This window comes from Leucoraja erinacea, chromosome 1 (genome assembly GCF_028641065.1).
Source record: "Leucoraja erinacea ecotype New England chromosome 1, Leri_hhj_1, whole genome shotgun sequence".
Lineage (NCBI taxonomy): Eukaryota > Metazoa > Chordata > Chondrichthyes > Rajiformes > Rajidae > Leucoraja > Leucoraja erinaceus.
In genome coordinates this window covers 42,527,239-42,544,174 of record NC_073377.1, presented here as the reverse complement: position 1 = coordinate 42,544,174, position 16,936 = coordinate 42,527,239, and the positions used below count along the sequence as shown (strand labels likewise).

General features: G+C 41.5%; 1 protein-coding gene across 14 annotated transcripts in view; it reads left to right on the top strand.

Annotated features, from left to right (window-relative positions):
* Positions 1 to 16,936, top strand: part of LOC129696036 (atos homolog protein B) — a 106,219-nt gene that overhangs the window by 84,118 nt on the left and 5,165 nt on the right. For all 14 annotated transcript variants that reach the window (XM_055633466.1, XM_055633509.1, XM_055633464.1 and 11 more), the window contains 4 exons: positions 904 to 962; positions 3,499 to 3,598; positions 5,752 to 5,910; positions 9,741 to 9,809. In XM_055633466.1, coding sequence (XP_055489441.1) covers positions 904 to 962; positions 3,499 to 3,598; positions 5,752 to 5,910; positions 9,741 to 9,809 — 387 coding nt within the window. The remainder of the gene's footprint in view (positions 1 to 903; positions 963 to 3,498; positions 3,599 to 5,751; positions 5,911 to 9,740; positions 9,810 to 16,936) is intronic.

The window sequence follows — 16,936 nt, the reverse complement described above, 5'->3', positions numbered from 1 at the left end:
ACAAATCTGTGACAACGTGGTCTCCCACATGTCCAACAGAGCATGTTTTTTATTGTTGGCCATTTAGGTTTTCTTGGTATTTCTATACTATTTGTAAAACATATATTTAATGTTCTGATGGCGGCATTATATTAAATAGGATATTTTCCAGAATAAAAGCTGGTCATCTAAGATTACAAATATTAACAGTAGCATTGTCAATGGAGCATCCATACTACCAATTCAATTTATTGGCAACAGCTTGGATCTGAATAAAAGTTTTAATTATATAACAATCTTTTGAGTGAAGGAATGAATATCCCTTATGCTGACTTCTTGATGACAATTAAAAAAAAAAAGTATTCCAGTACTATGGCTTCATGTTTACATCCTTGAAAATATTCTGAATGCATCATTGCTACTAGGGAGTTACTTTTTGATGTTTGGTAGACAAGTATAATCTGTGTTAAAACTTCTAAGTCACTTGCATGTGTGTCATTAATTTAATGTGTTAACTAAACCATTTATAATCAGCCAGTTCTATTTCTTATTAACTTTAATATCTAGCACACCATTCTTTGCAAAAATTCCACGTTGAAATTCCTGAGAGACCTAATTGCTGAAGTTTTAAACATAAGGAAAATAAAATGCATGATTCTAAGAGACAACTCCAAATCAATTGCAATCAATATGCCACTCTCCAGCACAAATTGAATTAAATTCCCATTTACCTTTAACATGAATTGATATGGCAAATGCCTTCACCAGCTACTTTAGCACACCTGTTGTGTATTTCTATTGCTGATGACCATGCTCTTTGACTGAAACGATTCCTTCATTATCCTTCTGTAACATTTGTTGGCAAACTGTCATCGAGGGCAAAAAGTGTTTAAGATGTAATAGTTGCATTTGCCTTTTCACTAGAACTCCTCTGATTGCCTCAGTGGTACCAGAAGATTAAAGAATGGATTGCGCTTAAAATCGTGAGTAGCCAACATTTCTGTCGTTTAAATTGTGCATAGTTATAAGAATGAAGATTGTTCTGTAAGTCAGAGCCTTCCTGTTTCTGTATCCAGTTCCATGAAAAGTAGGTTGACAAAATATCCTATTAACATTATTTAGTTACTAAACTTCACCGTTTTTACCCAGAAACTGAAGTGATCTTTGTGTCATGTTAGCATTAGGTGGTTGCTTTTGTTTGATTGTTTAATTTGAATTAATAAATTAATCATCTATAATTTAGTTCCCTGTTACTTGTCTCGTCATTTTGTTGATCAATTTGATTGGGGTTTTTTTGGAAGAGGAAACCAAGAGGATTGATGAGGGAAGAGCAGTGGATGTTATCTATGTGAATTTTAGCAAAGCCTTAAAAGTCCAACATGGTAGGCTATCTGGAAGATTAGATAACATATTCTCAAGTTTCAGATTTTTGAACAATGAGGGTTGTGGAGGTTTTTTTTTGTTTTGTTTTTTTTGTTTGGAGGCCTGTGACCAGTGGAGTGAGTGTCACAGTGGGCGGTGTTGGGCCCACTGCTGTTTGTTGTAACCTTAACGAGTTGGATGACCATGTTGCTAACGTTGTCATTAAATTTGCAAATGACACCAATATTGGCGGTATAGTAGACAGTGAGGTGTTATAAACTACTGTTGTAAACTACTATATAAGTTTACAACAGGATCCAGATCAGTTGGGAAGATGGACCAAGGAGCAGCAAATGGAATTTAATTCTGACAAGTGTGAGGTATTGCACTTTAGTCTGTCAAATCAGGGCAGGAGCCTTGGAGAGTGTTATAGAACAGAGGGTTCTGGAATGACAGGTGAATGGTTCCCTGAATGTGGTGCGTCAGATGGATAAGATGATCAAGAAGGCGTTTGGCACGCTTGCTTTCTTTGGGAAGGACACTGAGTATAGAAGTTGGAACATCATGATGCAGCTGTACAAGTTGTGGATAAAACCACACTTGGAGTATTGTTTGCAGTTCTGGTCACCCAGCTATAGGAAGGATGTCCCTAAGTTGGAGAGGATACAGAAAAAGATTTGCCATGATGTTACCTGGGCTTGAGTTGGAGGAAGAGGTTGGAGAGGCTGGAGCTTTCTTCTTTGGGGTGTAGGAGACTGAGGAGGTGACCCTTTTGAGGTGTACAAGTTCATGAGGAGAAATTATGAAGCAAATGCTCATAGTAATTTCCCCCAGAATAGATTATTTTATGGGGTGCAGGCTTAAAGGGGAGAGATTTAAGAGGTACCTCCAGGGCAATATTTTCACTCGGATTTCATATCTGGAATGAGCTGCCAGAGGAAGCTGTAAAATAAGATACAATTATGAATTTTAAAAGACTTTTGGACAGATATATGGATAGGAAGAGTTTAGATGGATATGGGTCATATGCTGGCATGTGGGACGGGCCTAGTACACCAATTTAGCTAGCATAGACAAGACAGGCTGAGGGACCATACTATGCTGTGGGACCAGATCTATGCTGTGCAGCTATGTGTTTTTGATATTTTCTTCAAAAGAATAACTTCTGAAGTGCATCATTCATTACTATTAATTACAAATCAGAACTTTCATTAACTATTTAGTTTATTATAATCTATGAATTAAAACAAAACATAATATATCAGTTTGATATGTAAATTAAATTATTGGTTTATGGTTTTGCTGATCACTGACAGAATTGGAACATGAGCAAGTCTTTTTAAATTCTCTTGCCTGTCACTCCATTTAAAAAAAAATGTAGTTGTCTTTTCCCCTCTGCCTTATTAACCTTTTGGTAAAGTTAAATCAATTAATATCATATTTAATATTAACATTGATCACCATTAATTGGTGCACAGAAGAAAGCTTCAAACTTCTGAAATAGTTCCATAATTACCCATGCCGGAAACATTTGTCTTTAATCTTCAAGTTTTTATTTGATCTGGGATCCTCGTAATAGGAAATGATAGTCTCTCTCTGTCCTTTAATTCTGTCCTTGCATCTGACTTCACAACTGTAATCTTGCTTCAAATGTGACAACAACAAAAAAACTCCCTGAGAGATGGCCAGAAAGTAATCAGCTGGGCATTTCATATGAATGACCAAAAGGAACATGCAAAGTAGGCGACAGGCATTTGCTTTTATCATTCAGTGCAACTTTTTTTGCTTGCAAACAGAAAGGTAATTTTTTTTTCTTCACTTATTGGCAGGTCACACAGTTAAATTCACAAGTAGCCTTCTGAATTTTCAATCTTCTGAAAGGGTTCCCCTTCAGCTTTGTTTCCAAAAGCATTTGGAAACCAATTTATCATATTCACAGTTTAAAGTCTGCTGGACCCAGCGAGACAACCCAGAGTGATTGTAACCAAAAACTTCAATAGTGAAGAAATGAAAATAAATGTTTTATCATGTTAATTCCATTTTACATTAATGAATATGAATTTAAGACATTGAACATATAAACATTTTAAACAAAACTATTATCTGACTGAAAGTAATCATAGAATGCCAACATATTCTTTTATATTTGCCCTTCAGGAGACGTCTACGGAGTGCATTTGCAGGAGAATCCAACAAGTTTTCATCAAGAAGCAGCACAAGTCCTTCTATTAGTCGTTCCTTGCTAGGAAATTTTGAGGTACAATGAGAGAAGATTACAAATTTAAAGGGATATATTCAGCAACCTATTTTGATTACCACTATTTTCCCTTCCTCCCTTGTGGTTTTTGAGACTTCATTCATCTCCTCCTCTTTACATTTTCTCTGGTTTCCATTTTCAGGGAACTGTAGGCCCTACATGCTCTCTCAACCTACATATTCACACTATCGTGAACTTCACATGGTCACAGACATTCCTTTGTTCCTTATTCAAGACTCTCTTTGTTCTCTGTATCTCAGCCCCACTCTCTCTCTTTGCCACTTAAAATATGTTGTTTTTACCCTTTTCTCATTTTGACACAAGATCACTGATCTGAACTGTTTCTCTATCCGCAGCTGCTGCCTGACTCACTGGGAGTTGGCAGCATTTTCTGTTTATATTTCTGATTTGCAGCATTTGTAATGTTTCGCTTTTTGAGAAATAAATGGGTGTTCTGGAAGCTAATATGGGAAGACTTTAAGTTAGGTGCAGGTAATCAGATAAACTGTTTTATTTCAGTACTAAAACTTGAGATGCATACTAGAATATTTAAGGGACAGTCATAGACATAGTCACACAGCATGGAAACAGGCCCTTTGGCCAAAATTGCCCACACCGGCCAACATGTCCCAGCTACACTAGTACCACCTGCCTGCATTTAGCCCTCCAAACCTGTCCTATCCATGTATATGTCTAACTGTTTCTTAAATGTTGCGATAGCCCCTGCCTCGTCTACCTCCTTGACAGTTTGTTTCATAGACCCACCACCCTTTGTGTGAAAAAGATATCTCTCGGATTCCTATTAAATCTTTCCAACTTCACCTTAAGACTATGTCCTTTGGCCCTCGATTCCCCTAATCTGGGCAAGAGACTGTGCATCTACCCGGTCTTGTCCTCTCATTATTTTATACACCTCTAAAAGATCACCCCTCATCCTCCTGTGCTCCAAGGAATAAAGTCCCACCCTCCAGTCCTCTCCCTATAGCTCAGACCCTCAAATCTTAGCAACATCCTTGTAAATCTTCTGTCTACCCTTTCCAGCTAGACAACATCTTTCCTATAACATGGTGCCCAGAACTGAACACAAGACTCTAAATGCAGCCTCACCAACGTCTTGTGTAACTGCAACATGACCTCCCAACTTCAATACTCTGACTGATAATGGCCAATGTGCCAAAAGCTATTTTGACTACCCTATCTATCTGCGACTCCACTTTCAAGGAACTAATTACCTGTACTCCTAGAGTTCATGGGGAGAACGTACAAACACCCCCATCCCCCCCGAGCCCCACCATTTACTGTGTAGATCCTGCCCATGTTAGACTTCCCAAAATGCTACACCTCACATTTCACTATTAAATCTCATCAACCATTCCTCAGCTCATCTAGCCAACTGATCAAGATCGTGCTACAATTTTTCACAACTATCTGCAACACCACCCACTTTTGTATCATCTGCAAACTTGCTGAACTTGCCATATACGTTCTCATCCAAATCATTGATATAGGTAATAAGCAGTAACGGGCTCAGCACTGAACCCTGAGGCACACCACTAGTCACAGGCCTCCAGTCTGAGAAGCAACCTTCCACCATCACCCACTGCCTCCTTCCATGAAGCCAATTTTCTATCCATTCAGCTATCTCTCCTTGGATCTGATGCGATCTAGCCTTCCAGAGCAGCCTGCCATGTGGAACTTTGTCGAATACTTTCCTGTATTTAATGACAAGGGTGGCGCAGTGGTAGAGTCGCTGCCTTACAGCGCTTGCAGTGCCAGAGACCCAGATTCGATCCCGACTATGGGGACTGTAATGTACAGAGTTTGTACGTTCTCCCCATGACCGCGTGGGTTTTCTCCAAGATCTTTGGTTTCCTCCCACACTCCAAAGACATACAGGTATATAGATTAGTTGGCTTGGTAAATGTGAAAAAAATTGCCCCTATTGTGTGTGGGATAGTGTTAAAATGCAGGGATCGCTGGTTGGCGCAAACTCGATGTGTCGAAGAGCCTGTTTCAGTGCTGTATCAATAAACTAAAACTAAACTAAACTCATAAATTTCAACCAGGGCTCCTGTAATAACCTCTCTAGTTTCCAACAACAGAAACAGAAGAGCCCGTAAGTCGAGCTGGTTTGCCTTTTTATTTCATTTCAGGAATCCTTGTTAAATGGCAGATTTGCACCATCAGGAAGAATTGAAGGTTTTACAGCTGAACTTGGGGCAAGTGGATCATATTGCCCACAGCATGTAACACTACCTGTGGATGTATCTTACTTCAATATTTCTGAACATAGTGCCCCATCACCATTCCTGGTAAGGAAATAGCTTGTGAACATTGTTTATCAAGATTACTGTTGAGTTGGCTTTGACTCGGTTGGTCTCCATTCCAATATTGTGTAATCCCATTCTAGAGACGAGCAAAAAGCTCTCGGCTGATATTCCAGTGCAAAACATTTATGTCAAAAGAGCGTTTGAATTTGTCAGCAGCAGTACAGAGTCTGTAGAACTTTGGAAAATGATCACCAATGCATCCACGATTTCTAGAGCTACCTCCTTGAGAATTCTGGGACCGCAGACCATCAGGCCCTGGGGATTTATCTCCCTTCAGTCCCATGAGTCTGCCCAACAAAATGTCCTAATGTGAATTTCCTTCTGTTGTTCGGTCACCCTAGGTCCTCTGTGTCCTTGTACATCTGGGAGATTGTTTGTGTCTTCCTTAATGAAGTTAGAACCAAAGTACCTGTTCAACCTGTCTGCCATTTCCTTGTTCCCCATAATAAATCCACCTGTTTCTGTCTTCAAGGGACCCACATTTGTCTTAACTATTTATTTCCTCTTCACATACCTAATGAAGTTTTTCCTATACTGCTTTATATTCTTGGCTACCTTACCTTTGTACTTCATCTTTTCTCCCTGTATTACCTTTTTAGTTACCTTTTGTTGATCTTTAAAAGTTTCCCAATCCTCTGGCTTCCTGCTCATCTTTGCTATGTTATTACATCTTCTCATTAATCTTTATTCTGTCCTAGACTTCCCTTGTCAGCCACGTTCGCCTTTTACTCCCCTAAGAATCTTTCTTCCTCTTTGGAATGAAATTATCCTGCATCTTCTGAATTATTCCCAGAAACACCTGCCATTGGTGTTCCACCATCATCCCTATCCACCTATCATAGAAACATATAGATAAATGTGAGGTTATCCACTTTGGTGGCAAAAACAAGGGGGCAGATTATTATCTCAATGGGGTTAGGTAAGCGGGAGGTGCAGCGAGTCCTGGGTCTCCTTGTACACCGGTCACTGAAAGTTGGCGTGCAGGTACAGCAGGCAGTGAAGAAAGCCTATGGAATGTTAAGATTTCAGTATAGGAGTAAAGAGGTTCTTCTGCAGTTGTATAGGGTTCTGGTGAGACTACATCTGGAGTATTGTGTACAGTTTTGGTCTCCTAATTTGAGGAAGGACATCCTTGTGATTGAGGCAGTGCAGCGTAGGTTCACGAGATTGATCCCTGGGATGGCGGGACTGTCATATGAGGAAAGATTGAAAAGACTAGGCTGTATTCACTGGAGTTTAGAAGGGTGAGGGGGATCATATAGAACCATATACAATTATAAAAAGGACTGGACAAGCTAAATGCAGGAAAAATGTTCCCAATGTTGGTAGATTCCAAAACCAGGGGGCACAGCCTTAGAATAAAGGGGAGGCCACTTAAGACTGAGGTGAGAAACTTTTCCACCCAGAGAGTTGTGAATTTGTGGAATTCCCTGCCACAGAGGGCAGTGGAGGCCAAATCACTGGATGGATTTAAGAGAGAGTTAGAGCTCTAGGGGCTAGTGGAATCGAGGGATATGGGGAGAAGGCAGGCACGGATTATTGATTTGGGACGATCAGCCATGATCACAATAATGGCGGTTTTGGCTCGAAGGGCCGAATGGCCTCCTCCTGCACATATTCTCTATGTTTCTATATAAAATTGTACAGGCTAGATGCGGGAAAAATGTCACAGTTTAAGAATAAGGAGTAGGCTATTTGGGACTGAGATGCGGAAAAACCTTTTCACCCAGAGAGTTGTGAATCTGTTGAATTTTCTGCCACAGTGCAGTGTAGTCCAATTCACTGGATGTTTTTCAAGAGAGTTAGATACAGCTCTGAGGGCTAACGGAATCTAGGGATATGGGGAGAAAGCAGAAATGGGGTACTGATCTGGGGTGATGGAGGAACTGAAGGAAATCCACATTAGGCAGGAAATGGTGTTGGATAGACTGATGGGAATGAAAGCTGATAAATCCCCAGTGCCGGATGGTCTGCATCCCAGGGTACTTAAGGAAGTGGCTCTAGAAATTGTGGACGCATTGATGATAATTTTCCAATGTTCTATAGACTCAGGATCAATTCCTGTGAATTGGAGGATAGCTAATGTTATCCCACTTTTTAAGAAAGGCGGGAAAGAGAAAACAGGCTTATAGACCAGTTAGCCTGATATCGGTGGTGGGGAAAATGCTGGAGTCAATCATAAAAGATGAAATAGCGGCACATTTGGATAGCAGTAACGGGATCGGTCCGAGTCAGCATGGATTTACGAAGGGTAAATCATGCTTGACTAATCTTCTGGAATTTTTTGAGGATGTAACTAGGAAAGTGGACAAGGGAGAGCCAGTGGATGTAGTGTACCTGGACTTTCAGAAAGCATTTGATGAGGTCCCACATAGGAGATTAGTGGGCAAAATTAGTGCACATGATATTGGGGGTAGTGTTGACATGGATAGAAAATTGGTTGGCAGACAGGAAACAGAGTAGGGATTAACGGGTCCCTTTCAGAATGGAAGGCAGTGTGACTAGCGCAAAACTCTGTGCTGGGACCGCAGCTATTTACAATATACATCAATGATTTAGATGAAGGGATTCAAAATAACATTAGTAAATTTGCAGATGAGACAAAGCTGGGTGACAGTGTGAACTGTGGGGAGGATGCTATGAGAATGCAGGGTGATTTGGCCATGTTGGGTGAGGGGGCAGTTGCATGGCAGATGCAGTTTAATGTTGATAAATGTGAGGTTATCCACTTTGGTAGCAAAAGCAGGAAGGCAGATTACTATCTAAATGGCGTCAAGTTGGAAAAGGGGAAATACAACGGGATCTGGGGATCCTTGTTCATCAGTCAATGAAAGTAAGCATGCAGGTACAGCAGGCAGTGAAGAAAGTGAATGGCAGTCTGAAGAAGGGTTTTGGCCCGAAACGTTGCCTATTTCCTTCGCTCCATAGATGCTGCTGCACCCGCTGAGTTTCTCCAGCATTTTTGTGTACCAAAGTGAATGGCATGTTGGCCTTTATAACAAGAGGAGTTGAGTATAGGAGCAAAGAAGTCCTTCAGCAGTTGTCTAGGGCCCTAGTGAGACCACACCTGGAGTATTGTGTGCAGTTTTGGTCCCCTAATTTGAGGAAGGACTTTCTTGCTATTGAGGGAGTGTAGTGTAGGTTTACAAGGTTAATTCCTGGGGTGGCGAGACTGTCATATGCTGAGAGAATGGAGCAGCTGGGCTTGTATACTCTGAAGTTTAGAAGTATGAGAGGTGTTCTTATTGAAACATATAAGATTATTAAGGGTTTGGATACGTCAGAGGCAGGAAACATGTTCCCGATGTTGGGGGAGTCCAGAACCAGGGGCCACTGTTCAAGAGTAAGGGGTAAGCCATTTAGAACGGAGATGAAATTCTCTGCCTCTGAAAGTGTCTCTGGATACTTTCAACAGAGCTAGATGGGGCTCTTAAAGATAGCAGAGTCGGGGAAGAAGGCAGGAATGGGGTACTGATTGGGGATGATCAGCCATGATTACATTGAATGGCAGCCTAGGGCCGAATGGCCTACTCCAGCACCTATTGAATGGCGGCGCTGGCTCTAAGGGCCAAATGGCCTACTCAATTTCTATTCCAATGTTTCGAAAGAACATGGAAAATTTGATAACGTATTTGACCAGTGCATAGATTACTGCCCGCGTAACTCGTTCTTGTCTAAAAATAGTGTTTGATTAACTGCTTGATTTGTTGTAACATTTTAAGATGAAAAATAAATTCGAAGGGAATTCTTTATTGGTGCAAAGGGAATGGTGTTTTCTATAATATTTTCACAATTGTTGTCCTATCCTTTAGGGTGTGATAAATCTGGAATCTTTGGGAAAGAAGGGTTACAATGTCCCCAAGGCAGGAACCATCCAAGTGGTAAGTTTGTCAGCACTTTATTTTTTTTAAAGGATATGGCACCAATTAAAATCACCTTTCAGTTTCTATGTCAGTTTCTTTCAGTTTTTTATCCTTGCAAATCATTAGAAAATTGAGTCACCGATACATTTGAGGGTTTTACAATTGTTTGCCAGGATGTAAGTAAGGATCTGATATTTCTAATTGCATTTACTTTCAAATAATTTCTGATGAGTTATGGATATTCAATTGTGAAATTTGTTTTTAAACTCCCAGTATTAAACTAGTTATTAACAGATACTGTTTAAACTCCTACACAAAAGTGTAGCAGCTTACACGGGACGGGAAGACGTCCCATATTTGTTTAAAAAATATCGCTGCTGCATTTTATGCTTTCAGGGAGAATCGATGAAACTGAGGCTATGTTTCAGTTTAACACAACATTTTGAACTTTGAGCTATCGCTTATTTGTATTTTTTGCTGCAGGTTCATAACCACGCTTTCACCTTATTTTTGAAATGCTTTATTTCATTTCATGTTTCTCCTTGCACTATTCCACCTAGTGCTCTTTTCTGCCACATCCAGCTGTTCTCTCTCTGTTAGTCCAGAGTTCTTTGTTTTCTCCATTATCTTACAATCTCTTGCAATTCTACGTTTTCTGTGTTATTGTCGGGTCAAAGTAATAACTTTAAATTGTAATTGCCTTTAAAATCGTGTTTCAAGCTTGGCCAGTCATTAGTGTCACCTGCTCTCTGCAATTGGATAGGAGTGCGGGTCTCTGCTGTGATAGTGTGCATGTTCTAGATAAACAAATCCAGTTTGATTTTCCATGTGAACATTGTCTGGAAAAAAACAAAATCCATGGTCCTCACCAAGAATGATCACTTCTTGTTCTTGTATTAAGTATTCAAAATAATTTTAAGCAAATGTTCAAGCTTCTATTTGACATTTTACAGTACTATCAATATTTTTGTTATAATTTAATTGGTTGACAACACATGAACTTACATTTTATCTTGGGTAATAATGTCCAGCATGTTAAAGTCTGCATGCAGTTGGACACATTGGCTGCAGTCGCGCTTCTGGTGACATTTTCAAGCCCCATTCCAAAATCTCCCGTACAAATATTTTAGTTGGTATTCCAGTGCAGTGCTAATGAGGGGGGAACAAGACACAAAATGCTGGACTAATTGTCCATGTTTTTCAGGAATACTGCCAGACTGCTGAGTTACTCTAGCACTTTGTGCCTTTTTTTGTAAACCAGCATCTGTGGTTCCTTGTTTCTACTTTGCTAATGGTATTCTGCAAAGTCTTGCAGCCCAACCAAGTCTGATTGGGCCTGACCATCTGTTGGGTTCTGGTTGAGTGTATGTTCTTTTGAAACATTCAAGTTTAGATCCATTTGTGCCTTGCTGGCCTAGAGCAGTACTCATCCAGGATAGTTTGCCTCAGCTGATGTGGCCAATTGTTCATCCCTCAACCAAAAAGGAGCAAAAATAATTATCTAAGTGTTGTATGTAGGTGTTGACTCTGCATACATTTTTGGCCCTGTTTCTTTCATTAGGAAAGAGATGACACTTAAGAACTGCTTCACTGAATGTAAAGTGCTGCAGGGTGTCATGACAGGAATTATTTAGCCTCAAGTGTATTTTTTTTCTCTCGCATGGAATAAAGTAGCTGTTAAATTTTGCCTTGTGTTAATCAAGCACTGGAAATAATCTTTTAGCAATTGAAGAATTGTTTATTATGTTGACTCAACTTCAACTCTGGATTAGGTTTTTGTTCTTAAAATGCTGCAAGTGAAATTGTTCCATTCTTTGCACTTATAGTTGGAGCATTGGGAAATAAACTTAAAGATCTTGCTTGCACGACAATTAAGTTGAACTCGCAACATGCTGCAGCTTAGGGGTTGCTGTTCAGTTCACTACTCCATTTAAATGAAAAATTCACATGTCAATAAAGTACTTCTGAAACTAGGTAGGAAGGCTGATAGCCATTTAAGCTTTGGAAAATTGTTGACTCCATGCATTTGAATTTCACATTTTTACTTTTGGAAAGGAGTCCACGATAGGAAGCATGGATTTAGAAGGTTCCCCTTAACAATACAGGGGAACTCAGACCTGGAATGAACCATTCAGTCCCTCAAATGTGTTCCTCCATTCAAAGACATCATAGTTGTCCTTCTTGCTTGTTCCCTGTTATCCTTGGCTGCCTTGTTGTTCAAAAATGTATCAGTCTCAGCTTTGACTACACTTAATATCTCAGCTTTCACAGCTCTTTGGTTAGAGAGTTCAATAGATTATTAAAACTTCTGCGAGAAATGAGCAACTACTTTCAAAGCCATTTGTACGAGAATTCCTGCAACGGGAAATGCCCTTTCAACATCTATCTATCAATTTCCCTGAGAATCTTATGTATCAATAGCATCTCTCATTATACTAAAGTCCAATCTCCTCCATCTTTTCTTCTGAGAATCTCTATTGTCCCAGGAAACAACCTTCTGAAACTTCTCCAAACTGCCAAAGTCTCCCGCCAAAAAACATATAAGCAAGTATGAACAAAATTAAGCGCTGGCACGTTTTGTTTTATTGGGCGGACAGTTTCTTGAAAATTGGCCAACAACTGTACATGTTGCTCCTTGGTTATGTTTTTTCGACGAACACTTGTGCTCGGTCTGATACAGGTGTCGGGGATAATGAGAAGGCAGGAGAATGGGGTTAGGAAGGAGAGAGAGAGATCAGCCATGATTGATTGGCGGAGTAGACTTGATGGGCTAAATGGCCTAATTCTGCTCCTATCACATCACTTTAAGGCCTGCTGGATCTATCAGCTGCTAATCATTTTAACACTCCTTCCCATTGCCATACTGGCCTGGCCTGTCCTGGGCCTCCTCCATTGCCAGAGTGAAACCATACACAAACTGATGGAACTGCACCTCGTATTCCACCTGGGTAGCTTACAACCCAATGGTTTGAACATTGAATTCTCCAATTACGTGTAACATATCACTCACTCTCTCTTTCCTGTCAACCCCACCCTGGTGTGCATCCATTTCTCTCACTTTCTCTCCCCTCTTTCCCCATATTTCCTACCTTCACAATCCCCTTACACCTGTATCCCTCCATCAGACTGTACATTTCACTCCTCACTTTATCTGACGCCCTTTTGTCTTGTTTTCATCTCTGGCCTTTGTCCACCCATCTGCCAATCAACCTTGTCGCCTGTATCTGACTAACCCGTCCCATTCTGGGTTTCTACAATTAGTCTGAAGAAGGGTCCCAATGGAAACATTGCCTATCCATTCGCTGCCCAGATGCTGGCTGCCTGGCTGCCTTGAGTCTGCTCAAGATGATAGCCTCTGCAGTTCATTGCGTCTCTACTTTGTTTTAATCAATGGCAAAATTGTCATAGCTGTATATGAATTACTGAGATGTTTATAATATTGGCGTCATTACACGACATCTACTATTTTTGTGTGAAATGGTTCTGGTTTGATTAATAAACTCAGAACAATGATACAGTCCCATCACTGGTAGAGTTCAAGACCGATGTGAATCGTTTGTCCATTGACTCTTTTAGCTTCAGAATCCTTACTGTCTGTGGCTAGCATCTACTCATCTCATTTAAGATTGTTTGTATCTTTATTTCTACCACTCAAAGAAGAACTGTTTCTCTGTTTCAACAACTGTACTTGTTGCTCCTTGGTTATGTTTTTTCGACGAACACTTGTGCTCTTGGGGAAGTCCAGGACAGGGGTCACAGCTTAAGGATAAGGGGGAAATCCTTTAAAACCGAGATGAGAAGAACTTTTTTCACACAGAGAGTGGTGAATCTCTGGAACTCTCTGCCACAGAGGGTAGTTGAGGCCAGTTCATTGGCTATATTTAAGAGGGAGTTAGATGTGGCCCTTGTGGCTAAAGGGATCAGGGGGTATGGAGAGAAGGCAGGTACGGGATACTGAGTTGGATGATCAGCCATGATCATATTGAATGGTGGTGCAGGCTCGAAGGGCCGAATGGCCCACTCCTGCACCTATTTTCTATGTTTCTATGTTTCCCTCCTGAATGGCCTGGTTCTGATTTTGAGACTGTTCCCCTTTTCAGGCCTTCCTACCACTGGGGGGAAAAAAAATATTTCAAGGAAAACAAGCCTCGTTTGAATCTCACCTCATCTAACCTCAAGCTCTGATTACATTTTAGCGGATGCAAAACGACAATCGGTGGTTTCGAAAAGGATTTATTCACAATCACAATTCTCCAATACTACGAGTCATACAACACAACTGACCACAACAGTGATCCTCGAACAACTGGCAGGCAGAGCCCAGAAATCGCGCGAAAACCCTCCCAGAGTCATGTGCGCGCGGCTTCCGACCGCAGGGTTCAATGCTGATGCGCACCAGTAGGTGCCGCTGCATGGCCCCCACCCCCCCAGAAAACTAGATACGGAAACGCACCAGGAGCCAAACAGCTCGGCCTGAATGCGTAGTCCTCAAACGCAGGATGGGCGTGACAACAGGGACCGGCAGAACAGAATCGGAGGGACGCGTGAAATGCGAACAAGGGGCGTGCGTGACAACGGGGACCAGTGAAACAGGGCCGGGAACCACAGGGGCACGAGACACCCGAACGGCTGGCGGACGGCGGACGACCTCTATGCCGTGGTGTGGCCACAACCACAGGGCTGTCCTCGTGCACGGGCTTGAGGGAGCCGATGGAGACCAACTCCTCCCGGCCACCCACGTCCAACGTGAACGTGGCGACTCCAGTCTACGGCCCCTCATAAACCCGCTGCAGCCGGAGAGCGTCCCTATGAAGGAAAACATACTCACAATTCTCTAATGACACCGGCACATGCACAGAGGCCGACCCATGAAGGTGGGGACAGGGACTAACGCGCGCACCCGCTCGCGAAGGTCGGCTAGCACCGCCGAAGCCGAAACCTCCTGACCACGGGTGGCAGGCAGGAAATCCCTCAGTACCCGTAAGGTACTAGCACAACCAAGGAGGCGTCGAGGTCCTTCTTCGGCGTAGTTCTGATGCCCAGAAGGACCCAGGGCAACTGGTCAACCCAATCAGGGCCGGTGAGCTAAGCCTTCAACGCCGACTTAAGGTGTCTATGGAACTGCTCGACTAACCCATTCGCCTCCGGGTGATAAGCGGTCGTCTGGTGTAGGAGGGCGCCATATTGCTGTGCTAAGCCGGACGACAGAGACGAGTTAAACTGAGCCCCACGGCCTGTGGTGATGTCGGTGACGACCCCGAAATGAGCTATCCAGTTGGACACGATAGCACGGAGGTATCCGACAACGGGATTACCTCCGGCCACCTAGGGAACCTGTCTACTATAGTAAGCAGGTGCGTGGCACCGCGCGAACATGGTAAGGGTCCGACAAGGTCTACATGAATATGTAGGAACCTGCCATCGGGCACCGCAAAATCCTGCACGGGCGGCCGTAAATGTTGCTCAACCTTGGAGGTCTGACACGGGATGCAAGCACGGCCCCATGTGGCCACCTGCTTCAGCAACCCATGCAAAAGAAACTTAGACGCTACCAGGGCGTCTGTATTTGCTCTGTAATTTCTCCTCAGTTTTAAGATGGAGGTCAATTCCTGAATCTAGAGCAGTTTGGAGGATTAAAGTTAAACCCTGAACATCCTAGTTTTAAAAGCATTAAACCTGTGGCTTTATTAATCTTTCATGCAACTAGAATTTTTAATACTTTTATTTGACTGGCCAGTTTTAGTCCCATTAATTTCCCAAGATGCTCATAGGCTATTGCAAAATTGCAAAAAAAATTGCACTATTGCAAACACTGGCTTATTGCACTAAACCAACTATTTTTAACTCTAGACACCCTTCTATGCATGTATGTTAAATGTGACAATATTTTAAAAAGTGTGATCAGCTTCATTAGGTTTAGTACCTCTTTCTAAAAAGGTTTTTGATCCATTTTCCCAGTGCATCATCAATTGCCTTGCCAAACTTTTTGTTGCAAAGTTGTGTTTAATATGCTGCTGCAGTTTGCCTCGTCTCTTTCATCACCCCACCATCTGCAAATGGTTGTGGGCTAACCAGCTTGTCAAATTTATTAATGTATATAATATTCAGGCACATTTGGCTATTAACTTTTCTTTAAATAATTAACATTTGTTACATTTCAAAAAAATTAAAGTAAAATTACAAATCGTAAATATATTTACTACAAAGTGAAGTAGGCAAAAAAATGTTTGCCTTTTTCTCCTAATTCATCACCCATTCCTTCTCTCCAGAGATGCTGCCTATCCCGCTGAGTTACTCCAGATTTTTGTGTCTATCTTTGGTTTAAACCAGCTTCTGCTATTCCTTCTGACACAGTTAGATTATAATAAACTGATGGAGTGGAGTGGATAAAAACAGAAAAAGGAATTAAGTAGGAAAAGTTGGCAGAGGAGATAGTTGAGGCTGGTACTATCCCATTGTTAGTACAATTAGACAGGTACATGGATAATTTTATACTGGACAATTTTTACATTTATCAAGCCAATTAACCTACAAACCTGTACGTCTTTGGAACGTGGGAGGAAACCGAAGATCTTGGATAAAACCCACACAGGTCATGGGGAGAACGTACAAACTCTGTACAGACAGCGCCCGCAGTCGGGATCGAACCTGGGTCTCCGGCAATGCATTTTGCTGTAAGGCAGCAACTCTACCGCTGTGCTACCATGACTGCCACTAATTGGTTACAAGAATAGATTTTTTTAACAGATTTTGTACCATTTGAGAATTAATAATTTCTGACTTCTGGTGAATGCTATTGTAATTTTTTTTAATCGTTCAATAATAGGTTATGTGAAGTGCTCTTAGTTGCTTCTCTTTCCATCCATTCTAGGCTGTGGGCGGCCGAGCATCAAAAATGTATCTAGAAATAGGTTTTCGTGACCCAAGTCACCAAACAACATGAAATTTTCCACAGATTTAGATGAAATATAATTGAGAAGGATGTCATAACTCGTCATTGCCAAAAGTTGCACATTAATTAATTAAGCTAATTAGAAAATGAGATCGGGAAATTAAGTGCCGTGTTGCATCTAGTGGCCAATGCCCGTATTACACCATGGGCAGCCTATTTCCATGTTGCAGTCCATTTAAACTATTATTATACC